This window comes from Phyllobates terribilis, unplaced genomic scaffold (assembly GCF_046119375.1).
Source record: "Phyllobates terribilis strain yellow unplaced genomic scaffold, ASM4611937v1 Scaffold_14__1_contigs__length_39327217, whole genome shotgun sequence".
NCBI lineage: Eukaryota > Metazoa > Chordata > Amphibia > Anura > Dendrobatidae > Phyllobates > Phyllobates terribilis.
In genome coordinates, this window is record NW_027362774.1 from 19,608,892 (window position 1) to 19,634,571 (window position 25,680).

Sequence of the window (25,680 nt, forward strand, 5' to 3'; positions counted from 1 at the left end):
CTCTCTCTCTGGGAGTTGGCGGAGCTCGGGTTCTCTCACTCTGGGAGTTGGCGGAGCTCGGGTCCTCTCTCTCTCTGGGAGTTGGCGGAGCTCGGGTTCTCTCTCTCTGGGAGTTGGCGGAGCTCGGGTTCTCTCTCTCTGGGAGTTGGCGGAGCTCGGGTTCTCTCTCTCTGGGAGTTGGCGGAGCTCGGGTTCTCTCTCTCTGGGAGTTGGCGGAGCTCGGGTCCTCTCTCTCTCTGGGAGTTGGCGGAGCTCGGGTTCTCTCTCTCTGGGAGTTGGCGGAGCTCGGGTTCTCTCTCTCTGGGAGTTGGCGGAGCTCGGGTTCTCTCTCTCTGGGAGTTGGCGGAGCTCGGGTTCTCTCTCTCTGGGAGTTGGCGGAGCTCGGGTTCTCTCTCTCTCTCTGGGAGTTGGCGGAGCTCGGGTTCTCTCTCTCTGGGAGTTGGCGGAGCTCGGGTTCTCTCTCTCTGGGAGTTGTCGGAGCTCGGGTTCTCTCTCTCTGGGAGTTGGCGGAGCTCGGGTCCTCTCTCTCTCTGGGAGTTGGCGGAGCTCGGGTTCTCTCTCTCTGGGAGTTGGCGGAGCTCGGGTTCTCTCTCTCTGGGAGTTGGCGGAGCTCGGGTTCTCACTCTCTCTCTGGGAGTTGGCGGAGCTCGGGTTCTCTCTCTCTGGGAGTTGGCGGAGCTCGGGTTCTCACTCTCTCTCTGGGAGTTGGCGGAGCTCGGGTTCTCTCTCTCTCTCTGGGAGTTGGCGGAGCTCGGGTTCTCTCTCTCTCTCTGGGAGTTGTCAGACCTCACCTTGTTGGATTTGTGCCGCTCGGTGACTTAGCTCTGCGGTCTGCACGTTCCTCTACATTAGTGGCGATTGTGCCGCGTGCGGACCAGTCCCGGAGACTACGCTTCCCAGAAGCCTCTGCGCGGCCCGGTGGGTGGAGTAAGATGGCAGAGCGGAGTCCCTTGAGCGCGCATGCGCGGAAATCTGCCAGCTGCTGCCAGTGTGTGAGTGGGAACCGAGCAGAGAGCAGGGACCGCGGAGCGGAGGTAAGAGGGGCCCCCGGGAGGAGGGTGGAGGGGCCACCGAGCGCCGACTGCTCTGACTGAGCGGAGGGGACGGCGGAAAGTGTCTACATCACATAGTAATATATACAATGTGTGTCCATATGGAGGAGAGCGAGCGGTACAATGTGCACAGATGGCAGCGGGGAAAGATATGGGGGGTGTAGGTACAGTGGGGGGTGTATATGTGTAGGTACAGTGGGGGGTGTATATGTATACTACGCCTGTAGCAGTCCATATATTAGTACAGGGTTTATGGCAGTGTATATATAGGGGGTGTATACATGTGATTACAGAGGATACAATGTGTATAGAGAGTCATGTGTCCTTGTGGCAGCATTTATGAGGATATATATACACACACACACTATGGCTGCAGGTGTATATTAGTACAGTGTGTATAGATACAGGAGGGGATATATATTAGTATAATAATCAGCCATGGGAGTCTATGTATATACAGTACAGACCAAAAGTTTGGACACACCTTCTCATTTAATGATTTTTCTGTATTTTCATGACTATGAAAATTGTACATTCACACTGAAGGCATCAAAACTATGAATTACCACATGTGGAATTATATTCTTAACAAAAAAGTGTGAAACAACTGAAAATATGTCTTATATTCTAGGTTCTTCAAAGTAGCCACCTTTTGCTTTGATGACTGCTTTGCACACTCTTGGCATTCTCTTGATGAGCTTCAAGAGGTAGTCACCGGAAATGGTCTTCACTTCACAGGCGTGCCCTGTCAGGTTTAATAAGTGGGATTTCTTGCCTTATAAATGGCGTTGGGACCATCAGTTGTGTTCTGCAGAAGTCTGGTGGATACACAGCTGATAGTCCTACTGAATAGACTGTTAGCTGCTTTTTTCTTGCCATAATACAAATTCTAAGTAAAGAAAAACGAGCGGCCATCATTACTTTAAGAAATGAAGGTCAGTCACTCCGAAAAATTGGGCAAACTTTAAAAGTGTCCCCAAGTGCAGTTGCAAAAACCATCAAGCGCTACAAAGAAACTGGCTCACATGAGGACCGCCCCAGGAAAGGAAGACCAAGAGTCACCTCTGCTTCTGAGGATAAGTTTATCCGAGTCACCAGCCTCAGAAATCGCAGGTTAACAGCAGCTCAGATTAGAGACCAGGTCAATGCCACACAGAGTTCTAGCAGCAGACACATCTCTACAACAACTGTTAAGAGGAGACTTTGTGCAGCAGACCTTCATGGTAAAATAGCTGCTAGGAAACCACTGCTAAGGACGGGCAACAAGCAGAAGAGACTTGTTTGGGCTAAAGAACACAAGGAATGGACATTAGACCAGTGGAAATCTGTGCTTTGGTCTGATGAGTCCAAATTTGAGATCTTTGGTTCCAACCACCGTGTCTTTGTGCGACGCAGAAAAGGTGAACGGATGGACTCTACATGCCTGGTTCCCACCGTGAAGCATGGAGGAGGAGGTGTGATGGTGTGGGGGGCTTTGCTGGTGACACTGTTGGGGATTTATTCAAAATTGAAGGCATACTGAACCAGCATGGCTACCACAGCATCTTGCAGCGGCATGCTATTCCATCCGGTTTGCGTTTAGTTGGACCATCATTTATTTTTCAACAGGACAATGACCCCAAACACCTCCAGGCTGTGTAAGGGCTATTTGACCAAGAAGGAGAGTGATGGGGGGCTACGCCAGATGACCTGGCCTCCACAGTCACCAGACCTGAACCATATAGAGATGGTTTGGGGTGAGCTGGACCGCAGAGTGAAGGCAAAAGGGCCAACAAGTGCTAAGCATCTCTGGGAACTCCTTCAAGATAGTTGGAAGACCATTTCCGGTGACTACCTCTTGAAGCTCATCAAGAGAATGCCAAGAGTGTGCAAAGCAGTCATCAAAGCAAAAGGTGGCTACTGTGAAGAACCTAGAATATAAGACATATTTTCAGTTGTTTCACACTTTTTTGTTAAGTATATAATTCCACATGTGGTAATTCATAGTTTTGATGCCTTCAGTGTGAATGTACAATCTTCATAGTCATGAAAATACAGAAAAATCTTTAAATGAGAAGATGTGTCCAAACTTTTGGTCTGTACTGTACATGTGATGAAAGGGATACAATGTATAAAGTTTATGATGTGCTCTTATGGGGTAGTATATAGATATATATACCTATGTATGTTTATCCTATGACTATAGGTGTGTATGTGTGATATGTCAGCACTGAACAGTGTATATGGGGGTGTTGATGTCTGTACATGTTTTACCATAGATGTGACTATAGGAGGTTCTGTGTATAATGTACAGTATAGCAGGTATATATATATTCACTGTGTGTCTGTATTGTGGGAGTCTGCGCTTTGTGTATTGCGCCATTTCTCGCCGCTGTGTCACATCAGTAACATTGCGCCACGTGCATCCTACCTGCTGCCTCATCAGAGCTGAACTTTTGTTACATTGTTTCATCTGAGATCCCTGGGATTAAGTGGTTACCTTGTGAGAAGTTTCTCCCCATTAACTCCTTCCTTCCCTGTCTGGCTGTGTCACTGTGACATGTCATGCACCAGACAGGTGACACCGGCTAACTATACGTGTGCCACCGCCCCCAGCACTGTGTTCTGTGCGCAGCATATTGCGTTGCCCGGGGCCATGATACCCACAATTGTTTGTTACATTCTATGTGTAATGTCGCTTTTGCTCCTCGGCGAGGATTGTGGTCTCCGGGCACAGACATTACTAAGTATCCATGATCCAGAATCAATAATCCGTTGTGGTGGATCAGATTTTCACCCCAGAATCCGCAAGAGCCAGCGGGTACAGGAGCCTGTGTGATGGTGGCTGCGAAATATGCTGCCACCATGTAAAGGATGGAATTGTATTCTGTCCCTTTAAATTGGATCCTGATTCCGGCAGCGCTGATCTCATTAAATCACGTCCTGTGTCTCGTGCGTCGCTGATCAGCAGTTTGGGTCACAACGTTATTAATATGGGGGTGTAGAAGTTGCAGCCCCCCCACCCCTCCCTAAAGGCTCGGCTGCTCTATTAGAGGTCAGAATATTTTTTTTAAAGGGGCAGCTCACATTTTGTGCTGATTTTAGGATCGGGGGGCAGATTTTTCATTTAGACAGTCTGCATTAACCCTCGCTCTGCCACCTTCCCCCGAGTGCGATGCCCGCCTGGCCCCCCACAGACTTGACCCAATTCAGCGACGTTCCTTTTTCTTACAAACCAGATAACATTTTGTGGAGGCTGATGGGGGGATTGCTGAGATTACAACCAATCGGCAGCGGCCGGAGGTTTTATCTGCTAATGTCCTTTTGAGAATGCAGAATAGTAATCCTCATTTTAATGTCTTTTAATCCGAATTGTCTGAGTGTTTTCTGGAGCTTTTCCTGCTGCATCCGAGGGACAGGAGTTTAGTGTTCGCCACCGAGCGGAGGAGGGAATAACGCTCATAATCTGTCAGCCACCAGCTGGCGTGACACTACCACTCCCAGCATGCCCTGACCACTGCACCTCCTGAATGTAACATTATTATACTCTTTTATTTGTTTCTTTTTTTGCGTTATGTATCAAGATCTCTGCTTGTTCTCAGTAAACAGACTCAAGTTTTGCATTCAGTGGCTGAAAACTCATGATCCGGTCCTGCCCGCACAGTCACGGAGATCGTCAGTGTAGCTACACCGGTACGGGCCAGGTAAGATTGGGACCGCGCTGCTGCCTCTGGATACCAACAAGAAAGATGCTGTTCATTGACAGCAAGCAGATAGTTTAAAAATGAGGAGATTGAAACACAAGTTCTGTTAGAACGTTGCAGAATTTAAAGGGGTTTTCCAGTTTCAGAAAACCTAAACAAACCTGTGCTTTACTCACCCTCCCCAGGTACAGCATTGAATCTCCGCCACTGCTCCCAGTGTCATTGTCTCTAGCATTGATGTCACATCCACGGCGCTATATAGTGATGTCACCTTACCGGGGTACGATGCACACAGTGATGTCACGGTATGGGGGACGATGCACACGGCGATGTCCCCATATTTTCCCTTTATACAGTTGGTTTTCTGCACTCATTCTGCCCCTATAAGAGGGAAGTTCTCTGCACTTTGGGATTGGGCTCCACTTATGTTGGATAAGACGCTATTGAGTCTAATGACTTTTCTGAAGAATCTCTGAATGTTTGGGGGTCACGATCTGTGACCTCTGCCCTCTCGTATCTGTGATGTCTTCCCCTATAAGTTGGAGTGACGGATCGTGGCTCATCTGATCTCCGCACACAGAAATGTGGGTTTTATTGAGTCTCCCAGGACACGAATGTTATCAGATGACGGAGAGAGGAGAAAGTTTCTGCTTCACCCGTTCGGGAATGAGAAAGTGAAGACAACGAGCCTGTGAGGAGCTATAATACTGCGTGGGAGATGATGAGGGTCCTCCATACTGTGCCGTCATATCCAGAGCGCATCAAATATCTCACACGGGGGACCTCGTCACTGCGGCTCATTCTCCTCCGCTATAGTCACCGCACCAATAACAGGGCATACTATATATCCACCATATTATGTACATGAATAGAATGCCAGAACCACAGTAAAGACTGACACTAAAGACATTCCAGGACTTAGGATCAGTAATGGCGGCCCATGTTTCTGTGGCCGGGAGACTTGGCTGTGAAGTCTCTGACTTTGTTATTTTGTGTATTTCTGCGCAGCGCCGGTGGCGTCTTTGTCTCGTGTTTTTCGCTTCTCTCCTGGTGATCTGTTTTACCTCCCACCGTCCTCAGTCGTACGGGGAGGATAATTGGCTTCTGATGAAATTATCCAGTCGTGTGTTTCTCCTGCCAGCGAGAGGGGGAGGGGAGGACGATAAATGTCGCCTCTTGTGCCGAGTTGTTGAATATTCCGGCGACATCGGGGTCCTGAGTGATGACCCCGGACACTGTCCCATCAGTAGCTCAGTGATCTGAGCGTCGACCGCGGATTCTCCCAGCAATACACCTCAGGCTTGTCGTAGGTGACGCCATGACGTGTGAACAGCCCCCTATGTATATAGCCCGGGACCTCGCCGTCCGTCCATGTTTTGAGTTGTAGTTTCATGATACCTGAAGTCCGCATAGTGACGAGCAGGTTTTCTGCACTGTTGGAATTCCATTGTGACTTATAATTGCCCCTGTGTATGGTTTGTTACAATGTGTCAGTCTCTGCTACAGGGTCTGAGAATTGCTGCCTGTCACACGGATTATCAACCTGATGGTCCAGTCAGACCGGCCTCCCACCCCCATCCTTGGAGCTGCCGCTGCCTTACTCTGTGCACTGCCCTCACCTTACTTGGCACTGCCCGCGCTCCTTTTCTAGAATGGTCCTCATCCCCTCCTGTGCCCCCATCGCCTCTCTTGGTTCTGCCTTTAGTCCCTCCTCTAGCGTTCCCTTGCGCTGCCCTCGCCCTTCCCTGGCACTGCCTTTACACCCTCCTTTATTGCTGCCTTTGCTTCTCTGGCACAGCCGGTCTTCCCTGGCTTCCCTTACCCCTTTGTTGGCAGTGCTGTGCCCTCCTGGCGCTGCCCTTTTACTTCCCTGCCACTGCCCTTGCCGCCTCCTTTAGTGCTGCCATCCCCTTCCTCGGGCACTGCCCCTGTCTGCTGAGCTCTTGGTACATAAGACCTTGGGGAAGGTGCAGATTGCGTCGTGTTGATGCGGAATACACTGACAGGAGTGACACCCACTGTGGCAGCCAGTACTGCCCGCATGCTGGTTGTCACCATGACCCATCATCTGCCCAATGACAGTGATAAGGGGGCTGTGGGCTTGAGTTTCCCTGTAGGAGTATTGGAAGAGTTTTGGAAAGTTTTGTGACGATTGACGGGGCCACTGTGACTGCGTTCGCTGGTCGTCGTCCAACTTTTCTAATCTCTTGATAGCGACTCTCCATTGTCTCCCAGTATTAATCTATTACTGTATAGGTTGTGCCGCCGTTCAGGACCCACAGAAAGTGGTTGGCATCATCGGAGGGAGCAATGGCCACCATGTTGGTTGTCACTCAGCTTTTCCAGACTCTTAGTTGGTCGATTGGACTAGTTATTACTTGTGCCGTTCAGGACTCTGGGAAAGGTGGGTGACAGGGTCGGAGCTTGTCCCTCAGGAAATGTGACAGGTAATTGTGTAATGACTGCAGATTGCAGGACGTCCTCTCAGGAATCGGGGGGTGTTAGTTACGGAACCGGAAAAACTGTAAATGAGGAAGCGAGATGGAGAGAACAGAGCTGCTCCACCTGCGCTGCGGCGCCTCCGTGTCTTACATTAGAGTAACAGCTCCTGCGAGACTTAAGCCCCTGATACTCAGCTATTGGGGGGGGCTTTCAACTGGGAATTGCAATGCCATAAAAATGCTTCACTCTAGAGCTGCACTCACAATTCTGCTGGTGAGGTTGCCTTGTCCGCCCCCTCCCCTCTTGGCGCCGGGGCGTGCCCCCCTCCCGTCTTGGCGCCGGGGCGTGCCCCCCTCCCGTCTTGGCGCCGGGCCCCGCCCCCCTCCCGTCTTGGCGCCGTGGCGTGCCCCCGCCCCCCTCTAGGCGCTGGGGCGTGCCCCCTTGTTCACCTCTTTATGAATTTGGGGCATCTTTCAGCTGCTGGGCGCCATTGCAGGAAACAGATGAAGTCTCGGACTGGAGTTCAGGTCTGTCGTAATTTCTTCCACTTCAGTGGTGAACATTATGATGATTTTCCGGCCATGTTTGGCCACATCCAATCACCATGAAGTTCCGGACACTTTGCATTCCTGACTGTGATGATAGAATTCTGCAAAAGTCGTAAAATTGGTTGTGCAAAAAACTGTTACAAATTTCCAAACCCGTACTCCGCAACAACTCTGACGACAAATCGATGAATGGAGGCCTGAATACCCTCAGAGCAACAGAGAACTACATAGATATTAGGGGGTTTAGCTCCTGGGAGCTTCCAAGTTCCAACCAGCAGCTCTGTATATGACATTACTGTTTAGGGCTGGGATGCCAGGGTCCCACCCGCTTCTACCCCACCAGCCTCCCTTTTGCAGGCGCTGTGTTGGCAGCAGGCGCTGTGTATGCGCCAGGCGTCCTGTGTTGTTATCTCACCGTCTGTTCGCTTCCTCCTCGCCGTACACAGCGCTCTGCCATCCTGCTGCTTCCCTCAATTTATCCTCTTGTCATTTCCGGCCACAGCAGCTTTTATCCACAATGACTCATTTCTGCCATCTAATAAAGTCTGATGCATGCTGGGAGATGGCAACAACCACGATCCATGATCAGCCTGGCAGAGGCTGACAACTGCTGGACAATAGAGTGCAAAAAGCTGCTCGGTGTCACTTCATATTTACTTACAGGGTGTAATTCTCAATATCTGTACTCCGCTCCTCCTGTCCTATATATATACACTGCACAGTACCACTCCTCCTATGCTGTATATATATACTGCACAGTACCACTCCTCCTGTCCTGTATATATACACTGCACAGTACCACTCCTCCTATCCTGTATATATACACTGCACAGTACCACTCCTCCTGTCCTGTATATATACACTGCACAGTACCACTCCTCCTATCCTGTATATATACACTGCACAGCACCACTCCTCCTGTCCTGTATATATACACTGCACAGTACCACTCCTCCTGTCCTGTATATATACACGGCACAGTACCACTCCTCCTGTCCTGTATATATACACTGCACGGTACCCCTCCTCCTGTCCTGTATATATACACTGCACAGTACCACTCCTCCTATCCTGTATATATACACGGCACAGTACCACTCCTCCTGTCCTGTATATATACACTGCACGGTACCACTCCTCCTGTCCTGTATATATACACTGCACGGTACCCCTCCTCCTGTCCTGTATATATACACTGCACGGTACCACTCCTCCTGTCCTGTATATATACACTGCACGGTACCACTCCTCCTGTCCTGTATATATACACTGCACGGTACCACTCCTCCTGTCCTGTATATATACACTGCACAGTACCACTCCTCCTATCCTGTATATATACACGGCACAGTACCACTCCTCCTGTCCTGTATATATACACTGCACGGTACCCCTCCTCCTGTCCTGTATATATACACTGCACGGTACCACTCCTCCTGTCCTGTATATATACACTGCACGGTACCACTCCTCCTGTCCTGTATATATACACTGCACGGTACCACTCCTCCTGTCCTGTATATATACACTGCACGGTACCACTCCTCCTGTCCTGTATATATACACTGCACAGTACCACTCCTCCTGTCCTGTATATATACACTGCACAGTACCACTCCTCCTGTCCTGTATATATACACTGCACAGTACCACTCCTCCTGTCCTGTATATATACACTGCACAGTACCACTCCTCCTGTCCTGTATATATACACTGCACAGTACCACTCCTCCTGTCCTGTATATATACACTGCACAGTACCACTCCTCCTGTCCTGTATATATACACTGCACAGTACCACTCCTCCTGTCCTGTATATATACACTGCACAGTACCACTCCTCCTGTCCTGTATATATACACTGCACAGTACCACTCCTCCTGTCCTGTACATATACACTGCACAGTACCACTCCTCCTGTCCTGTATATATACACTGCACATTACCACTCCTCCTGTCCTGTATATATACACTGTACAGCACCACTCCTCCTGTCCTGTATATATACACTGCACAGTACCACTCCTCCTGTCCTGTATATATACACTGCACAGTACCACTCCTCCTGTCCTGTATATATACACTGCACAGTACCACTCCTCCTGTCCTGTATATATACACTGCACAGTACCACTCCTCCTGTCCTGTATATATACACTGCACGGTACCACTCCTCCTGTCCTGTATATATACACTGCACGGTACCACTCCTCCTGTCCTGTATATATACACTGCACGGTACCCCTCCTCCTGTCCTGTATATATACACTGCACGGTACCACTCCTCCTGTCCTGTATATATACACTGCACGGTACCACTCCTCCTGTCCTGTATATATACACTGCACGGTACCACTCCTCCTGTCCTGTATATATACACTGCACGGTACCACTCCTCCTGTCCTGTATATATACACTGCACGGTACCACTCCTCCTGTCCTGTATATATACACTGCACAGTACCACTCCTCCTGTCCTGTATATATACACTGCACAGTACCACTCCTCCTGTCCTGTATATATACACTGCACAGTACCACTCCTCCTGTCCTGTATATATACACTGCACAGTACCACTCCTCCTGTCCTGTATATATACACTGCACAGTACCACTCCTCCTGTCCTGTATATATACACTGCACAGTACCACTCCTCCTGTCCTGTACATATACACTGCACAGTACCACTCCTCCTGTCCTGTATATATACACTGCACAGTACCACTCCTCCTGTCCTGTATATATACACTGTACAGCACCACTCCTCCTGTCCTGTATATATACACTGCACAGTACCACTCCTCCTGTCCTGTATATATACACTGCACAGTACCACTCCTCCTGTCCTGTATATATACACTGCACAGTACCACTCCTCCTGTCCTGTACATATACACTACACAGTACCACTCCTCCTGTCCTGTATATATACACTACACAGTACCACTCCTCCTGTCCTGTATATATACACTGCACGGTACCACTCCTCCTGTCCTGTATATATACACTGCACGGTACCACTCCTCCTGTCCTGTATATATACACTGCACGGTACCACTCCTCCTGTCCTGTATATATACACTGCACGGTACCACTCCTCCTGTCCTGTATATATACACTGCACGGTACCACTCCTCCTGTCCTGTATATATACACTGCACGGTACCACTCCTCCTGTCCTGTATATATACACTGCACGGTACCACTCCTCCTGTCCTGTATATATACACTGCACAGTACCACTCCTCCTGTCCTGTATATATACACTGCACAGTACCACTCCTCCTGTCCTGTATATATACACTGCACAGTACCACTCCTCCTGTCCTGTACATATACACTGCACAGTACCACTCCTCCTGTCCTGTATATATACACTGCACAGTACCACTCCTCCTGTCCTGTATATATACACTGTACAGCACCACTCCTCCTGTCCTGTATATATACACTGCACAGTACCACTCCTCCTGTCCTGTATATATACACTGCACAGTACCACTCCTCCTGTCCTGTACATATACACTGCACAGTACCACTCCTCCTGTCCTGTATATATACACTGCACAGTACCACTCCTCCTGTCCTGTATATATACACTGTACAGCACCACTCCTCCTGTCCTGTATATATACACTGCACATTACCACTCCTCCTGTCCTGTATATATACACTGCACAGTACCACTCCTCCTGTCCTGTATATATACACTGCACAGTACCACTCCTCCTGTCCTGTACATATACACTGCACAGTACCACTCCTCCTGTCCTGTATATATACACTGCACAGCACCACTCCTCCTGTCCTGTATATATACACTGTACAGCACCACTCCTCCTGTCCTGTATATATACACTGCACAGCACCACTCCTCCTGTCCTGTATATATACACTGCACAGTACCACTCCTCCTGTCCTGTATATATACACTGCACGGTACCACTCCTCCTGTCCTGTATATATACACTGCACGGTACCACTCCTCCTGTCCTGTATATATACACTGCACGGTACCACTCCTCCTGTCCTGTATATATACACTGCACGGTACCACTCCTCCTGTCCTGTATATATACACTGCACGGTACCACTCCTCCTGTCCTGTATATATACACTGCACGGTACCCCTCCTCCTGTCCTGTATATATACACTGCACAGTACCACTCCTCCTGTATATATACACTGCACAGTACCACTCCTCCTGTCCTGTATATACACACTGCACAGTACCACTCCTCCTGTCCTGTATATATACACTGCACAGTACCACTCCTCCTGTATATATACACTGCACAGTACCACTCCTCCTGTCCTGTATATACACACTGCACAGTACCACTCCTCCTGTCCTGTATATATACACTGCACAGTACCCCTCCTCCTGTCCTGTATATATACACTGCACAGTACCACTCCTCCTGTCCTGTATATATACACTGCACAGTACCACTCCTCCTGTCCTGTATATATACACTGCACAGTACCACTCCTCCTGTCCTGTATATATACACTGCACGGTACCACTCCTCCTGTCCTGTATATATACACTGTACGGTACCACTCCTCCTGTATATATACACTGCACGGTACCACTCCTCCTGTCCTGTATATATACACTGCACAGCACCACTCCTCCTGTATATATACACTGCACAGTACCACTCCTCCTGTCCTGTATATATACACTGCACAGTACAGCTCCTCCTGTATATATACCCTGCACAGTACCACTCCTCCTGTATATATACACTGCACAGTACCACTCCTCCTGTATATATACACTGCACAGTACCACTCCTCCTGTCCTGTATATATACACTGCACAGTACCACTCCTCCTGCCCTGTATACTGGGTGTAATTCTCAGTATCTGTATTATTCTGTATGTATGTGTCCATATATATGGGAGTAATGAATGCCTTGTGCACATAATAGCCTATACGCCACCGTGGAGCTTCTGCAGTACCAGTACCAGGGACAGCTCCGCTGTATACAGAGCCCCCATCATCCTGTATCCTGGGTATGGAGCCTCCGGCCAAGCCAGGGACGTCCTCAGACCAGGAGACTGAGTGCAGTGCCAGGATAGTCACCCTACTACCTGCCGCACAGGTGAACGTCTTCTGGGCCTCAGCGCCAACCTCTTCCAGCTCTTCACTGCTCACCTCTAGGATATCACTGGGGTCTTATGCGTCCCAGGCCCCCGGAGATCCCAAGGCAGAGGGTTACTTTTACTTTTATCTTCACTTTCAGAGCCGGTGCCAGCACTAGGTGAATCCGGCCTCCCTCTGCCCCAGGGGCCGCTCTCTGCCCCAGGGGCCGCGCTCGTCATACATGTACACTTGGCTGTGCTCTCTGCATGTATGGAGCCGGCACCAGAGAGTAACTGCCGCCAATGCAGCCAGCGGCGATTGCAGAAAGTTAACCTCTTAGATGCTGCAGTGAATGATGACTGCGGCATGTAAGTGGCAATGGGGGGATGGTGTCCCCTCTGACACGACCCCTTTCTACAAGACTGTGGGGGGCTTACTGAAGACCCCTGGGTCTGCCTTGTTTACACACCTATGAAGCCCAGCCAAGTGAATGCAGAAATGGCAGAATGGATTTTATGAAATGAAGAGATCAGGATGGATCCCAGACCGGTAACGACAAAAGCTGAAGCTCGTGCCTCAGAAATTCAGCCCTGGTCCAGTGGTATAGAAAGTGCGGAGGTAAGCTGAGAGGACGATCGCCCGTTGGCCCTCGCACACCTGCGGCCGGCCCTATCCCTGCTCAACATGTCGCCTTCTGTGTACTCAGCGCTTGTGGACAGTGATGTGGAAGCAGTCGGGGGCAGGCGGCCGCCCCATCCGCTCACGTCTCGCTCCGAGATAGATACCGAGATACTGGAGCCAGTGTTAGACTAATGAAGCGCACCGCGCCGCTCGTCTCCACAGCCGCTGATCCAGCCCCATCCTCTCCCAAATATCTTCAGACGGCCGTGCCCTCCTGGGATGATGATAGACTGGCAGCCGTGGTGGAGGAGAGGAGCGCGGCGCCCCCTCGCTGCTTCCACGCTGGACGTTAATTCGAAGAGACGGCTCTGAACTTGAGAAGCGCCGACATTTCATTGTGCCGGTTACATAACTCCAGAGGCGCTGGGTGTTGTGAGCCGGCAGGATGGGGGTCTATTCCGGGGTCCAGCAAGGGTCAACATCCCCAGTGTATAACTCTTCTCTAGTCACATCCCAGAGAAAGCAAAATCATGCTCCGGCCACATCCGGAGCTGCATTCAGATTTCTGCTAGTTAGCACTGGACACAACGATCACTTCTGACTTAACCAATATATTCTAATGCTTAGTAGTCATCTGCACCCCTATAATGCACCTCTGTAGCTGCAGCTCTAGATGTGACTACAGACCTGAGGTCATAGCTGCTGGACTCTTGTGAAGATTTCTGCTCTTGGTGGTTTCTTGGCGAGGTTCTTGTTTTATGCATTTTCTGGCGCCTCTTATTTTTGGAGGCAAAAGAACCTGAACCGCTCACAGAGATCCGCCATGGCTGCGTCTGTATTTTCCCCTTGAGATCCTCTGTGATACATGTTTTCTGCACTGATACATTGTAACAAACTATCCAGACAGGGGAGCTTTGTGCAGCTGATGGGTTTAACTTGCACAGGATTGTCTAGATTGGATTGTAACAAACCCTCAGCTGTGAGAAGTATTAGGTCAGGAAGGGCTTTAAATGGAAGCACAAGTGTTTTTATTCTCCGACAACCAGCAGAAATCTGGAACGCAGCGAATAGAAAAGATGAAAATGTTGCTACATTTTACTTTAAAAATGCTGATAATGGGGTGAGATAATAGGGGAGGAAAGGCTGTGACTTGTAGTTCCTGTTCTGCCAGGTCTGGTTGGCACTGCCCGCTCTCAGATAATTGTCCGTATAATGAGATCTGTCCGGAGCGCTGAGCCTCATCAGCTCTGATAACGGGGATCGGGGCAGACAGCGAGGCCGCTGACATCCACCCACCATGGCAGCGATCTAATCCGTCTGCGTGGGCGAAGCTGCAGGGAAGGATGTGCGCTGCCTTGAGAATAAAGGGAATGTGGAGGGTCCGGTGCTGACATGGGGGCCCCCAGAATTACCTCCTAGGTACCCAAAGCATAGATGTAGTCAACTGTGTAGTTCCATCTGCTTCTGGGTTACAGCCCCCGCAGGGGATGGCACCCAGCTTTCCCAGACTCCTGAATGCCCGGAGTTTACACCCTGGACCCCATAGATTTGCACTTATTTGCCGGCATTAATGGTGGCTGTCGGCTTCTTGCAGAATGGTGAGCGGCTACCAATATGAAATGGTTGGCACCCATCTTTTCTGCAGTCAGGACTGGCACCCAGTATTGCAGGGATATGGGGGGGTGGTGTCTTAAATCTTGTGTCTGGGTTGGTAGTGTGCACTAGTCACTAATAAAGCTGCAAGAAGCGACTTTCTCATGACTTTCTCTCTGTTCCCAGTCTTCCTGCGATGTCCGCACATTGGGGGCTGCGCTGTGATTGATGCTGTGCGGAGGCGGCTGCTGTCCCGGAGGTCATCGTCTTAGTCTTCATTCTGGAACTTCTCCTCTTCATCGGGTGCTGAAATCCAGGGAGCACGAGCCATGGAGACCCCCGACGTCCCTGTGGGGAACCTGATTGACTTAGATACTGAGCCCCTCGTAGTGTCCCCGGAGTGCCCACCGCAGCTGGACACTGACGAGCTGCTAATGCTGGAAGAGACCACCCCTGAGAATGGAGAGAGGGGGCAGGAGAGCGACGCCACCGAATCCGCCGACAGCGACAATGAGATGGCGTCACCCAACCGCCACTGCTGGAACCACTCGCAGCGCTCGTCCTCCGAGTCCTTCTCCTCCAATCAGAGCACGGAATCCGCCCGGGACGAGCAAATGGCCGAACAGAAGGAATTCATCCGGCAGTACGTGGACAAGATCTTCACCGGGGGGTGAGTCCGAAGGTGTCAGCTGGGACTTGTAGTGCAGCACTTCTCACCAGCCACACTGCATAGTAATTGTGTTCATTCAGAAACCTACTTTGTATTTCCATTCCTCATCGTTTATAAGATCTCTGCTTGCTGCCAATGAGTAGAAACTTGTAGTGTTCACATTCTGCAAAGTCCTGGTCCTGTGTAAGCAGCGGTGCACCTCTGCAGGTAATGAATGCTCAGTGACAGCAAGCAGGTGGCTTGAAATTTGGGAAGAATTGAATCAAATTGGAGGAGATGCGGCAGAATTGTTAAAATTGCATCCAATGTGGAGCATCCCCTGTGAGCTGCAGTCTGTCCTCCAGACTGATACATTGTAACAATCCATCCTGAGTAGAGAATTGCTGCTGCTGTTTAGCTGGCAGGGGGACTCTGCACTGGATACATTGTACCAAACCCTCAGCTGTGAGATGTATTATCATAGAGATGGCGGTGATCGGGTGACTGAAGAATACAGAAGCTCGGCTCCCCCTCCCCCGGACGCCAGTGTTTGCAGCTGCCAGTCCGCATCACGTTAGAAGCTGCTCTGTCAGCGCTGAAAATGTGCCGATCTGACAGTCCTGCCGCCGGCGTCCCCCCGCTGGTCTCTAGCAGCGCCATGAACCTCCGCTGTGGGCCAGTGACTGATACGGCCCCTGCACAGCCGGCAAACTACCACACATGCGTGCTTCTCGCTGTTATCAGCCGTTTCAAGATTGCCAGACTAAATAAGATCTATTGCTCCCTGTTATCAGCCTTTTCGAGGTTGCACTATTGCTAATATTGCTATTCCTCCTTGCATACGTGTATCTTTAGCTGCACCATATTTCTAACCACTGTAGCAGGATTAAAAAAAAAAAAACAACCTCCCGACCGTCCTCGGCTCAGCGCTCGGCGCGTCCTTGCAGCCATTTTATTTCTAATCTCAGCACTGAGTGCAGTCATCCAAAACTAACAACTGCAAACCAAGCAGAATCCGGCTCCGGGGGAGAGACGCGAGGATCTGCAGGACAGGAGGGGCCGCTGTGCTCCTGGATTAGAGGTGGGAATCTGGGATAAAGACGACGCAAAAACTGCCGCGCAGCCCGGAAATCTATGGGGGAGGGGAGTCCGAGAGGAAAGGGTTACTGGTGATGGGTAGACATGCAGACTTGGCTCCAGACGCGGATTATTACCGGTGCTCGGATTCGTTGCGTCCAGTAGACGAGATCACGTGTCAGGGATAAGAGCGGCGAGGAAGACTATGATCACCGGATTTATTTCATGTGTAATAAAGTGGGGAACCATTAGTGAGGGGCCGGGGAGAGTCCGCCCTGGAGACCACCTCCTGCCTCTCATCATGGAGGTTATGGGAGGCTGTGATTGTCACCCCTGTGCTGGACGCATGGCGTCCCTGGTGGGGTATTTTGGTGATTCCACGCCCTGTCCCTTGGGTTAGTTTTGGACATGGCGTCCCCGCACTCTCTCCATCCCTGAGTCTCACGTGTCTTATTTTCCCCCAGGGAGGACGTTGACCAGGAGGAGAAGGCTCGGTTCGGGGAGCTCTGCAGTACTGAAAACGGGAAGGGACGAGAATGGTTTGCGCGGTTCGTCAGCGCTCAGGTAATCCCCCCCGGATTAGATCTTCAGACCGCGCTTCTGTCTTGTGCCGCTTTTGTGTGCAAAGAAGCAGAGTTGGAGTCTATGGAGGTGTCCACTGGGGGTTATGATCCACTCGGTCAGTGCTCCCAGCCTGTGGCGCTCCAATTGTTACTGAAGCACAACTCCCATCGTCCGGTGATGTCACACGTATACAGGCTCCTACGTGATTAACTCTTTTGTCTCCTCAGCGCTGCAATTCCAAGTGTGTGTCGGAGCAGACGTTCTACCGGCTGGTGCAGTCCTTTGCCGTCGTCCTCTTTGAGTACGTATTCACACCGCGGCCTCTCGGTGCCATTGTTGCCTTTAGTGCCCCCTCCTCTGATTCTCCTGCTTTCTCTAGATGCTACCAGATGGACGACTTCGGTCCGGCCAAGAACCTGATGACCATGTGCTTCACCTACTATTACGTCGGTGAGTGATGAGCTGCGGCCGTGGCCAGGGTGTCCGCCCGGTACCGGGGCGCTGCGGGGAGGGAGAGGGAGCAATGGCTACAGAATAACGGAAGTGTCGCCGTCTCCAGGCAAACCGCACGTATCCCCGACGGACTCCCGGGAGAAGCCTGTGAGCACCGGCAGCATCGACGGTTATCTGAAATCCGCCAACAGCTGGCTCGCCGAGAAGAAGGACAACGTGGAGCGGCTGCTGAGGACAACGTCCGTCACCACCGAGAACATGAAGGGCTTTTTCGGGGGTCTGGAGAGCAAACTAAAGGCCCCCCTCTCCAAGAAGAACGAGTGAGTAACATACGGGGCTGTCAGTACAGATTATAGACAGAAGCACTACAGGTCTCAGCATGCCTGGAAATGTTTGTAGTGAAGATATAATATAATATAATTATAATATATTATAATATAATCTTCACTGTTTACATTGGCATCCCTGCTTGCTGTCAGTGAATGTGGACGTTCTTGTTTACATCCTGATTGAATTCTTCTGACAGCGGAGCGTTTGTTACAATTGCATCCGTCCTAGGAAGTGACGTAATTGTCCTGTGCTCCAGAGTGATACATTGTAACAAAACAGAAGGATGGAGCGAGGGCTGCGCGCTGGGCGTGTCCGCCCATCAAATTGTCTGTGATTGGTCAGGACAGAGGTCCAGCGATGCTGTACATGGTGGCAAAGCTTCTGCAGGGATGGAGAGTAACTCATCTGTTACTTGTTGTCTACCAGGCAAGGTGATGAGCCGTCGAGGGAGAAGCCGCCCGATGACAGTGAGTGTCCCTGAGCCGTGGTCCCTCTGAGCCGTGGCCCCCTGAGCTGTGGCCTGATGTTATAATGTGCCCCTTCCCCCGTACTTTATATCGATAGATCACGTTTGTGCTTTATTCTCAGTTCCTCTGCAAAGTCCAGATGAGAAGAAAGGAGAGAAGAATTACCTGTACTCGCACCTGAAGCAGCAGCCGATATGGTAAGACGCGGCAGCGAGATTTGAGCAAGTGCAAAGCTGGGAGGGAAGGGGTTATTATTCCCGGAGGCGGCTCTCTGACTGCTGGTTGAGGTTTCTGGCTGCTCTCTGACTGCTGGTTGAGGTTTCTGGCTGCTCTCTGACTGCTGGTTGAGGTTTCTGGCCCTTTATATGGGTGCCATCGTCTGTAGATTGCCATTCCGCCGCAGGACGGTTCTTCACGCTTTTTTTTACGTATTTTTATTTTGAGCTTCAGCCGCAATTTTCAGATGATTTAATAATAAATAAAAAAAGCTTTTGTATAATCTGAGGCATTGCTGGCACTTGTTGTTCCCGTCACAGGCACTCGCTGCGGTTTTGGAACGCTGCATTTTTCGACGCTGTACATTGCGAGAGGAGGAAGCGATCGCCCACGACCAGGTAAGAGGCTTTCTGTATGTAGAGGGTTAAATTGACCTCCCCAAATATTTCCCTCCACCGACCCAGACTTGTACTATCAGCGTTAGAGCTGCGGCCCCCATGACTGCGCCCCCCGGCCGCCTCCTGAACACCTTTCCTCACACATCCGATAACGAGGTGCAATCAGCTGATGCCGCTTCTATAAACATGGTGACTTTCTTCTGTAATTGGCCTCTGCCGTCCCCGGAGATCGCTGCAGCTTTGATGAGCGGCGGCAGGTGTTGTACGAGCCGAGCTGACATCTGCGATGGCCTTAATGGCGCAAGAGAAGTGTCGCTGACGGCGGTTATGTCACCCGCCGGTGTCAGCGGAGAAGCGGGGAGTAGATCGCAGGTTACATCAGGGTCAGACACAATCTATTCACCAGTCTTATACCCCCCCCCCCCCCCTGTTCATTATCCCCGGGGTGATTGATGATGTCATAGTCTCCCTCCTGCTTGTAGTGATGTCATTCTCTAATTCTTCTCTGTGCTGTGACCTTTAACCTCTAATCTTTGCTGACCTTATTTCTGCTGCCGCTCCAGAGGGAACGGAGGGGAAGAAGAGGAAGAGAGGTTTGTCCTATGTTTTATGGCTTGCAATACTTTGTCTGGGTTTATTTATATGGTTTATATCTGGGGAAGGGAGAATAGAGATCAGCGGTGACATCACTGAGAATGCCACCTATCCATCACCAGAGATCAGCAGTGACATCACTGAGAATGCCGCCTATCCATCACCAGATCAGCAGTGACACCACTGAGAATGCCGCCTATCCATCACTAGAGATCAGCGGTGACATCACTGAGAATGCCGCCTATCCATCACCAGAGATCAGCGGTGACATCACTGAGAATGCCTCCTATCCATCACTAGAGATCAGCGGTGACATCACTGAGAATGCCGCCTATCCATCACCAGAGATCAGCGGTGACATCACTGAGAATGCCGCCTATCCATCACCAGAGATCAGCGGTGACATCACTGAGAATGCCGCCTATCCATCACCAGAGATCAGCGGTGACATCACTGAGAATGCCTCCTATCCATCACCAGAGATCAGAGGTGACATCACTGAGAATGCCTCCTATCCATCACTAGAGATCAGCGGTGACATCACTGAGAATGCCGCCTATCCATCACCAGAGATCAGCGGTGACACCACTGAGAATGCCACCTATCCATCACCAGAGATCAGCAGTGACATCACTGAGAATGCCGCCTATCCATCACCAGAGATCAGCGGTGACATCACTGAGAATGCCGCCTATCCATCACCAGAGATCAGCAGTGACATCACTGAGAATGCCACCTATCCATCACTAGAGATCAGCGGTGACATCACTGAGAATGCCACCTATCCATCACCAGAGATCAGAGGTGACATCACTGAGAATGCCGCCTATCCATCACTAGAGATCAGCTGTGACACCACTGAGAATGCCGACTATCCATCACCAGAGATCAGCTGTGACACCACTGAGAACGCCGCCTATCCATCACTAGAGATCAGCAGTGACATCACTGAGAATGCCGACTATCCATCACCAGAGATCAGCTGTGACACCACTGAGAATGCTGCCTATCCATCACCAGAGATCAGCAGTGACATCACTGAGAATGCCTCCTATCCATCACCAGAGATCAGCGGTGACATCACTGAGAATGCCGCCTATCCATCACTAGAGATCAGCAGTGACATCACTGAGAATGCCGCCTATCCATCACCAGAGATCAGCGGTGACATCACGGAGAATGCCGCCTATCCATCACCAGAGATCAGCGGTGACATCACTGAGAATGCCGCCTATCCATCACCAGAGATCAGCGGTGACATCACTGAGAATGCCGCCTATCCATCACTAGAGATCAGCGGTGACATCACTGAGAATGCCGCCTATCCATCACCAGAGATCAGCGGTGACATCACTGAGAATGCCGCCTATCCATCACTAGAGATCAGCGGTATCCTGTCATACATTGATGTGGATACAATGTATCAGTCTTGCTGTGGAAGGTTTCAGCTCACAGGATTCTGTAGATTGGATTAAATTGTTACAAACCCTCAGCTGTGAGAAATATCTGGCTTCCTATAGAACGCGGTGCCCCATGTTAGAAGACCTCTACTTGTACAGATCATTTTGTTGATTTTCAGCCTCACAGTTGAAGGGTTAACTCCGACCCACCTGGTAGAACATAGGACTGTGGCACTATGATGGGATAAATGCCACTTTCAGAGCTGTCAGCTCCTCTCCTCTTCCCCACAGGCTGCCAGTGACAGCTCCTCTGTTCTGCAGCTGCACGCGGGGGACGCCCGCAGTACAAGATGGCGGCTAATGACGGCTCTCGCCATCAGCTGCCTGCTGTAATTACAGCCCCCACAGTGCAGCGCGGCATCATCTTCCGCGGCTTCAGGACCCTCTTGTAGTTTTTGACATTTTCTTAAGAGATAATATATTGGGAGAAGTACAGGAGGCCGCGTCATCGCCTGCCCTCATTATACTGCTGCCAGGCTGACAAATTGCTGCCCGATATAGAACGTGGCACCCAGAGTCCTGGAGAAGCTCATTAGCGAAGTGCCGCGCTTCACCTTCTCCGCGATTAGACCGAAACTGTCTGCATTGACATGTGGTGCCCAGTGATGGCGGCTCCCAGTATTAACGGTGCCCAGTGATGGCAGCGCCCTGTGTTAGCTGTGCCCAGTGATGGCGGCTCCCTGTGTTAGCTGTGCCCAGTGATGACGGCTCCCTGTGTTAGCTGTGCCCAGTGATGGCGGCTCCCTGTGTTAGCTGTGCCCAGTGATGGCGGCTCCCTGTGTTAGCTGTGCCCAGTGATGGCGGCTCCCTGTGTTAGCTGTGCCCAGTGATGGCGGCGCCCTGTGTTAGCTGTGCCCGGTGATGGCGGCTCCCTGTGTTAGCTGTGCCCAGTGATGGCGGCTCCCTGTGTTAGCTGTGCCCAGTGATGGCGGCTCCCTGTGTTAGCTGTGCCCAGTGATGGCAGTGCCCTGTGTTAGCGGTGCCCAGTGATGGCGGCTCCCAGTATTAGCGGTGCCCAGTGATGGCGGCTCCCTGTGTTAGCGGTGCCCAGTGATGGCGGCTCCCTGTGTTAGCGGTGCCCAGTGATGGCGGCTCCCTGTGTTAGCGGTGCCCAGTGATGGCGGCTCCCTGTGTTAGCGGTGCCCAGTGATGGCGGCTCCCTGTGTTAGCGGTGCCCAGTGATGGCGGCTCCCTGTGTTAGCGGTGCCCAGTGATGGCGGCTCCCTGTGTTAGCGGTGCCCAGTGATGGCGGCGCCCTGTGTTAGCGGTGACCAGTGATGGCGGCTCCCTGTGTTAGCGGTGCCCAGTGATGGCGGCACCCTGTATCACTGGTGCCATGCAGCACCCCCTCCTGGTCGGATGCTGTACACTCTTCTTTCTGCAGCAGAGATCTTCCTGTGTGAGTTGTGACTTCTCGGAGCTGCAGTTTTGCTCCTGATGTTTACTCTGGTCTTTCTGATTTGTCGCCTCAGAGATAAGTGGTATCACATGACGCAGGAGGAGCGAGACGACAGCCTGCAGTTCAACGAGAACATCACATTTGGACAGCTGGGGTAGGTCTGCCGATGTCTCCTCCACTGTCTGTCTCTGTCTCCCACCTTTCTTTTTTTTTTCTCCATATTTTTCTCTACCTGTCTCTTATTCTTTGTTTCTCTTTCTGTCTCATTCTCTTGGCTGTCTCTGCCCCTCTCCCACTGTTTTTTTTCTCTCCCTCTGGCTCTCCCTGTATGGCTCTACTCTGGCTCTCCCTGTATGGCTCTACTCTGGCTCTCCCTGTATGGCTCTACTCTGGCTCTCCCTGTATGGCTCTACTCTGGCTCTCCCTGTATGGCTCTACTCTGGCTCTCCCTGTATGGCTCTACTCTGGCTCTCCCTGTATGGCTCTACTCTGGCTCTCCCTGTATGGCTCTACTCTGGCTCTCCCTGTATGGCTCTACTCTGGCTCTCCCTGTATGGCTCTACTCTGGCTCTCCCTGCATGGCTCTACTCTGGCTCTCCCTGCATGTCTCTCCAGGACGTTCACACATAACATGTTGGCTTTCGGGCTCAGTAAGAAGTTGTGCAGCGATTTTCTGAAGAAACAATCAGTGATCGGGAATCTGGATGAGGGTGAGTTGCTGGCCGCCTCTCACTGACTGTCTATAGCAGAGGCTGGCAGGGGGCGGGTGCCGCGCGGGCGGCTCTCTGACGGGGGGTGGGTGCCGTGCTGGAGGCGGGCGGGCGGATGGCTGGTGCCGCTTTGGCAGGGGGCGGGTGGCGCTCTGGTGGGGGGCGGGTGGCTTTCTGGCGGAGGGTGGGTGCTGTGCTGGAGGCGGGCAGGGGGCGGGTGCCGCTCTGGAGGCGGCTATAGTATAAGACATGATTAACTTAAATGGACATTGCAGAACCCTTTTAAAATCGAAGCAGAAAGAGTGAAGCAAAGCTTACGATTGTGTTGCTGTCAGGACATGCTGGGAGTTGTAGTATCACGAGTCGCGGAGTGATATATTAACCCCATGATTGCTTCTTCTCCTTTATCTTTCAGAGAAGTTCAAGCAGCTGATGGAGTACATTGATCGGACGGCGGTGGAGTAGCGGCTGCCGGGGTGGAGCGCAGTCCGTGTGAGCCAGTATTGAAGCTGAGATGAGGGCGCCTTGCATGCTTCTCCTTCCACTGCCCTATGGCAAGCCCTCTCCGTCCTGCGTCCCTGGGCGGGGGGCTGGGGCAGTCACAAACTGTAGAGTCTATATTTTACAGCAGTCTTTTGTCTACTCCGAGTATTTGATAGAAGTGTGTGCTGTGCGTGTAGCGGGAGGAAGGCGAGAACCGCGCCAATCACGGAGGAGGCGGCAAAATGTCTTTATTTTTTTACAAGCAGGAAAGGATTTTCATGGTTTTCCTCGTCCTCTCCCCTGCTGGGTGTTGTAGTGCGGTTTGTGGCCGGGGAACGTTGTGTATTGGTCCATTTCCTGGTGTGTAGATATTTCTAGTCTTATAGAAGAGTATATATAATATATACCGTACATAGGACGTCTGCAGATATATATTTATTACCTGGGAGTACTTGTCGCCCGGCCTCCACGTGCAGTTATCGGGGTGTATAGAGAATATATATATTTATTTTTTAAAGGTGACGGCGCCGGCGGCTGGAATAAACCACGATCTGTAATTTATTTGTCTGGGGACCCCCACGCAGTGTATTACAGACCACCCTTCCCCCACAATAACGCATATGGTCACAACATTAGCATTTTGGGGGTTATTTTTTCAACGACACTATTTTCCCAGGCCTGGAAATAGTTGTCAGACTCCAATCCCGCAGACAGAGCCCCTCCTATGGCTGGAAGTGATGCATCTTGGGAGATGACACAATGTACGGCTGGCGATACTTGGTCACTGTCACATACAGGCTGTAACCGTTTTTTATTTCCCATTTTCCGTTCCCCAGTGCTGTGACCCTTCTGCGTGCGGGTGGCGATCCTTAGTGACGCGGTTGATTTACACCTGTATTTTGCTTTGTCAGTTGCTCCTTCTATGTTGCTTAGCAACAGACTACAAACTGATACTTTGTCGCATTCCGTAGTTTTAAAAATGAATCGGCTTGAAGTTTGTTGCTCAGGAGCGAGCGAGGAGCGACTGACCTCATGTAATCTGCCGGAGCATGGCGCAGTTTTATTTCCCCGGTGATAGGGCATAAATGCATCGCTCAGATCTTTGCAGGTTTTGGTGTTTTGCTGTCTCGGTGCACGGAGAGGATTTTTTTTGCTGCAGCGTTTGCAATTTAAAGAGATTATCTGTCGCTGGGGAGATCAGCCGCTTATAGCCAACCGCCCGCTGCTTCTACTGCTGGCACGGAAAGAGTTAACGCGAGATCGGCCAAGAAGCCAGGGAAACCCATACAGTGATGCTGCTAATAGCAGCCAATCAGATCCCTGTTTCTGTGTTTTGTCCTTCATTAGAAATGAGACCTGAAATCTGGTTGTTAAAGACCAGCGCCATCCGCATAGTGGTGCCCCCCCATAACGGAGCCAATCCGCACAGTGGTGCCCCCCCCCATAACGGAGCCAATCCGCACAGTGGTGCCCCCCCATAACTGAGCCAATCCGCACAGTGGTGCCCCCCCCATAACTGAGCCAATCCGCACAGTGGTGCCCCCCCCATAACGGAGCCAATCCGCACAGTGGTGCCCTCCCATAACAGAGCCAAAGCCAATCCGCACAGTGGTGCCCCCCCATAACGGAGCCAATCCGCACAGTGGTGCCCCCCATAACGGAGCCAATCCGCACAGTGGTGCCCCCCATAACGGAGCCAATCCGCACAGTGGTGCCCCCCATAACGGAGCCAATCCGCACAGTGGTGCCCCCCATAACGGAGCCAATCCGCACAGTGGTGCCCCCCATAGCGGAGCCAATCCGCACAGTGGTGCCCCCCATAACGGAGCCAATCCGCACAGTGGTGC

General features: G+C 51.2%; 1 protein-coding gene across 4 annotated transcripts; it reads left to right on the forward strand.

Moving 5' to 3' along the window:
- Nucleotides 1–879: 879 nt before the first annotated feature.
- Nucleotides 880–25,680, forward strand: KIAA0513 (KIAA0513 ortholog). Of its 4 annotated transcripts, none has more exons than XM_073659731.1 (13): nt 880–1,034; nt 15,220–15,703; nt 17,224–17,323; nt 17,551–17,624; nt 17,703–17,773; nt 17,883–18,096; nt 18,533–18,573; nt 18,695–18,770; nt 19,110–19,187; nt 19,751–19,780; nt 22,714–22,794; nt 23,292–23,350; nt 23,766–25,677. In XM_073659731.1, the coding sequence occupies exons 2-13, from the start codon at nt 15,363–15,365 to the stop codon at nt 23,813–23,815; spliced, it is 1,215 nt and encodes a 404-aa protein (XP_073515832.1). In that variant the 5' UTR covers nt 880–1,034; nt 15,220–15,362; the 3' UTR covers nt 23,816–25,677. The 4 variants fall into 4 exon arrangements, with proteins under 4 accessions (XP_073515832.1, XP_073515834.1, XP_073515831.1 ...); XM_073659729.1 differs by having other exon boundaries at nt 881–1,034; nt 23,256–23,350; nt 23,766–25,673; XM_073659733.1 differs by lacking the exon at nt 19,751–19,780 and having other exon boundaries at nt 23,766–25,680.

What these genes read in the sequence shown, in the direction of transcription:
- KIAA0513 (XM_073659729.1), top strand. Translation starts at nt 15,363, where the DNA reads ATGGAGACCCCCGACGTCCCTGTGGGGAACCTGATTGACTTAGATACT. An exon ending in CTTCACCTACTATTACGTCG is followed by an intron (nt 17,774 to 17,882) that starts GTGAGTGATGAG and finishes CGCCGTCTCCAG; the next exon opens with GCAAACCGCACGTATCCCCG. An exon ending in GATCGGGAATCTGGATGAGG is followed by an intron (nt 23,351 to 23,765) that starts GTGAGTTGCTGG and finishes TTTATCTTTCAG; the next exon opens with AGAAGTTCAAGCAGCTGATG.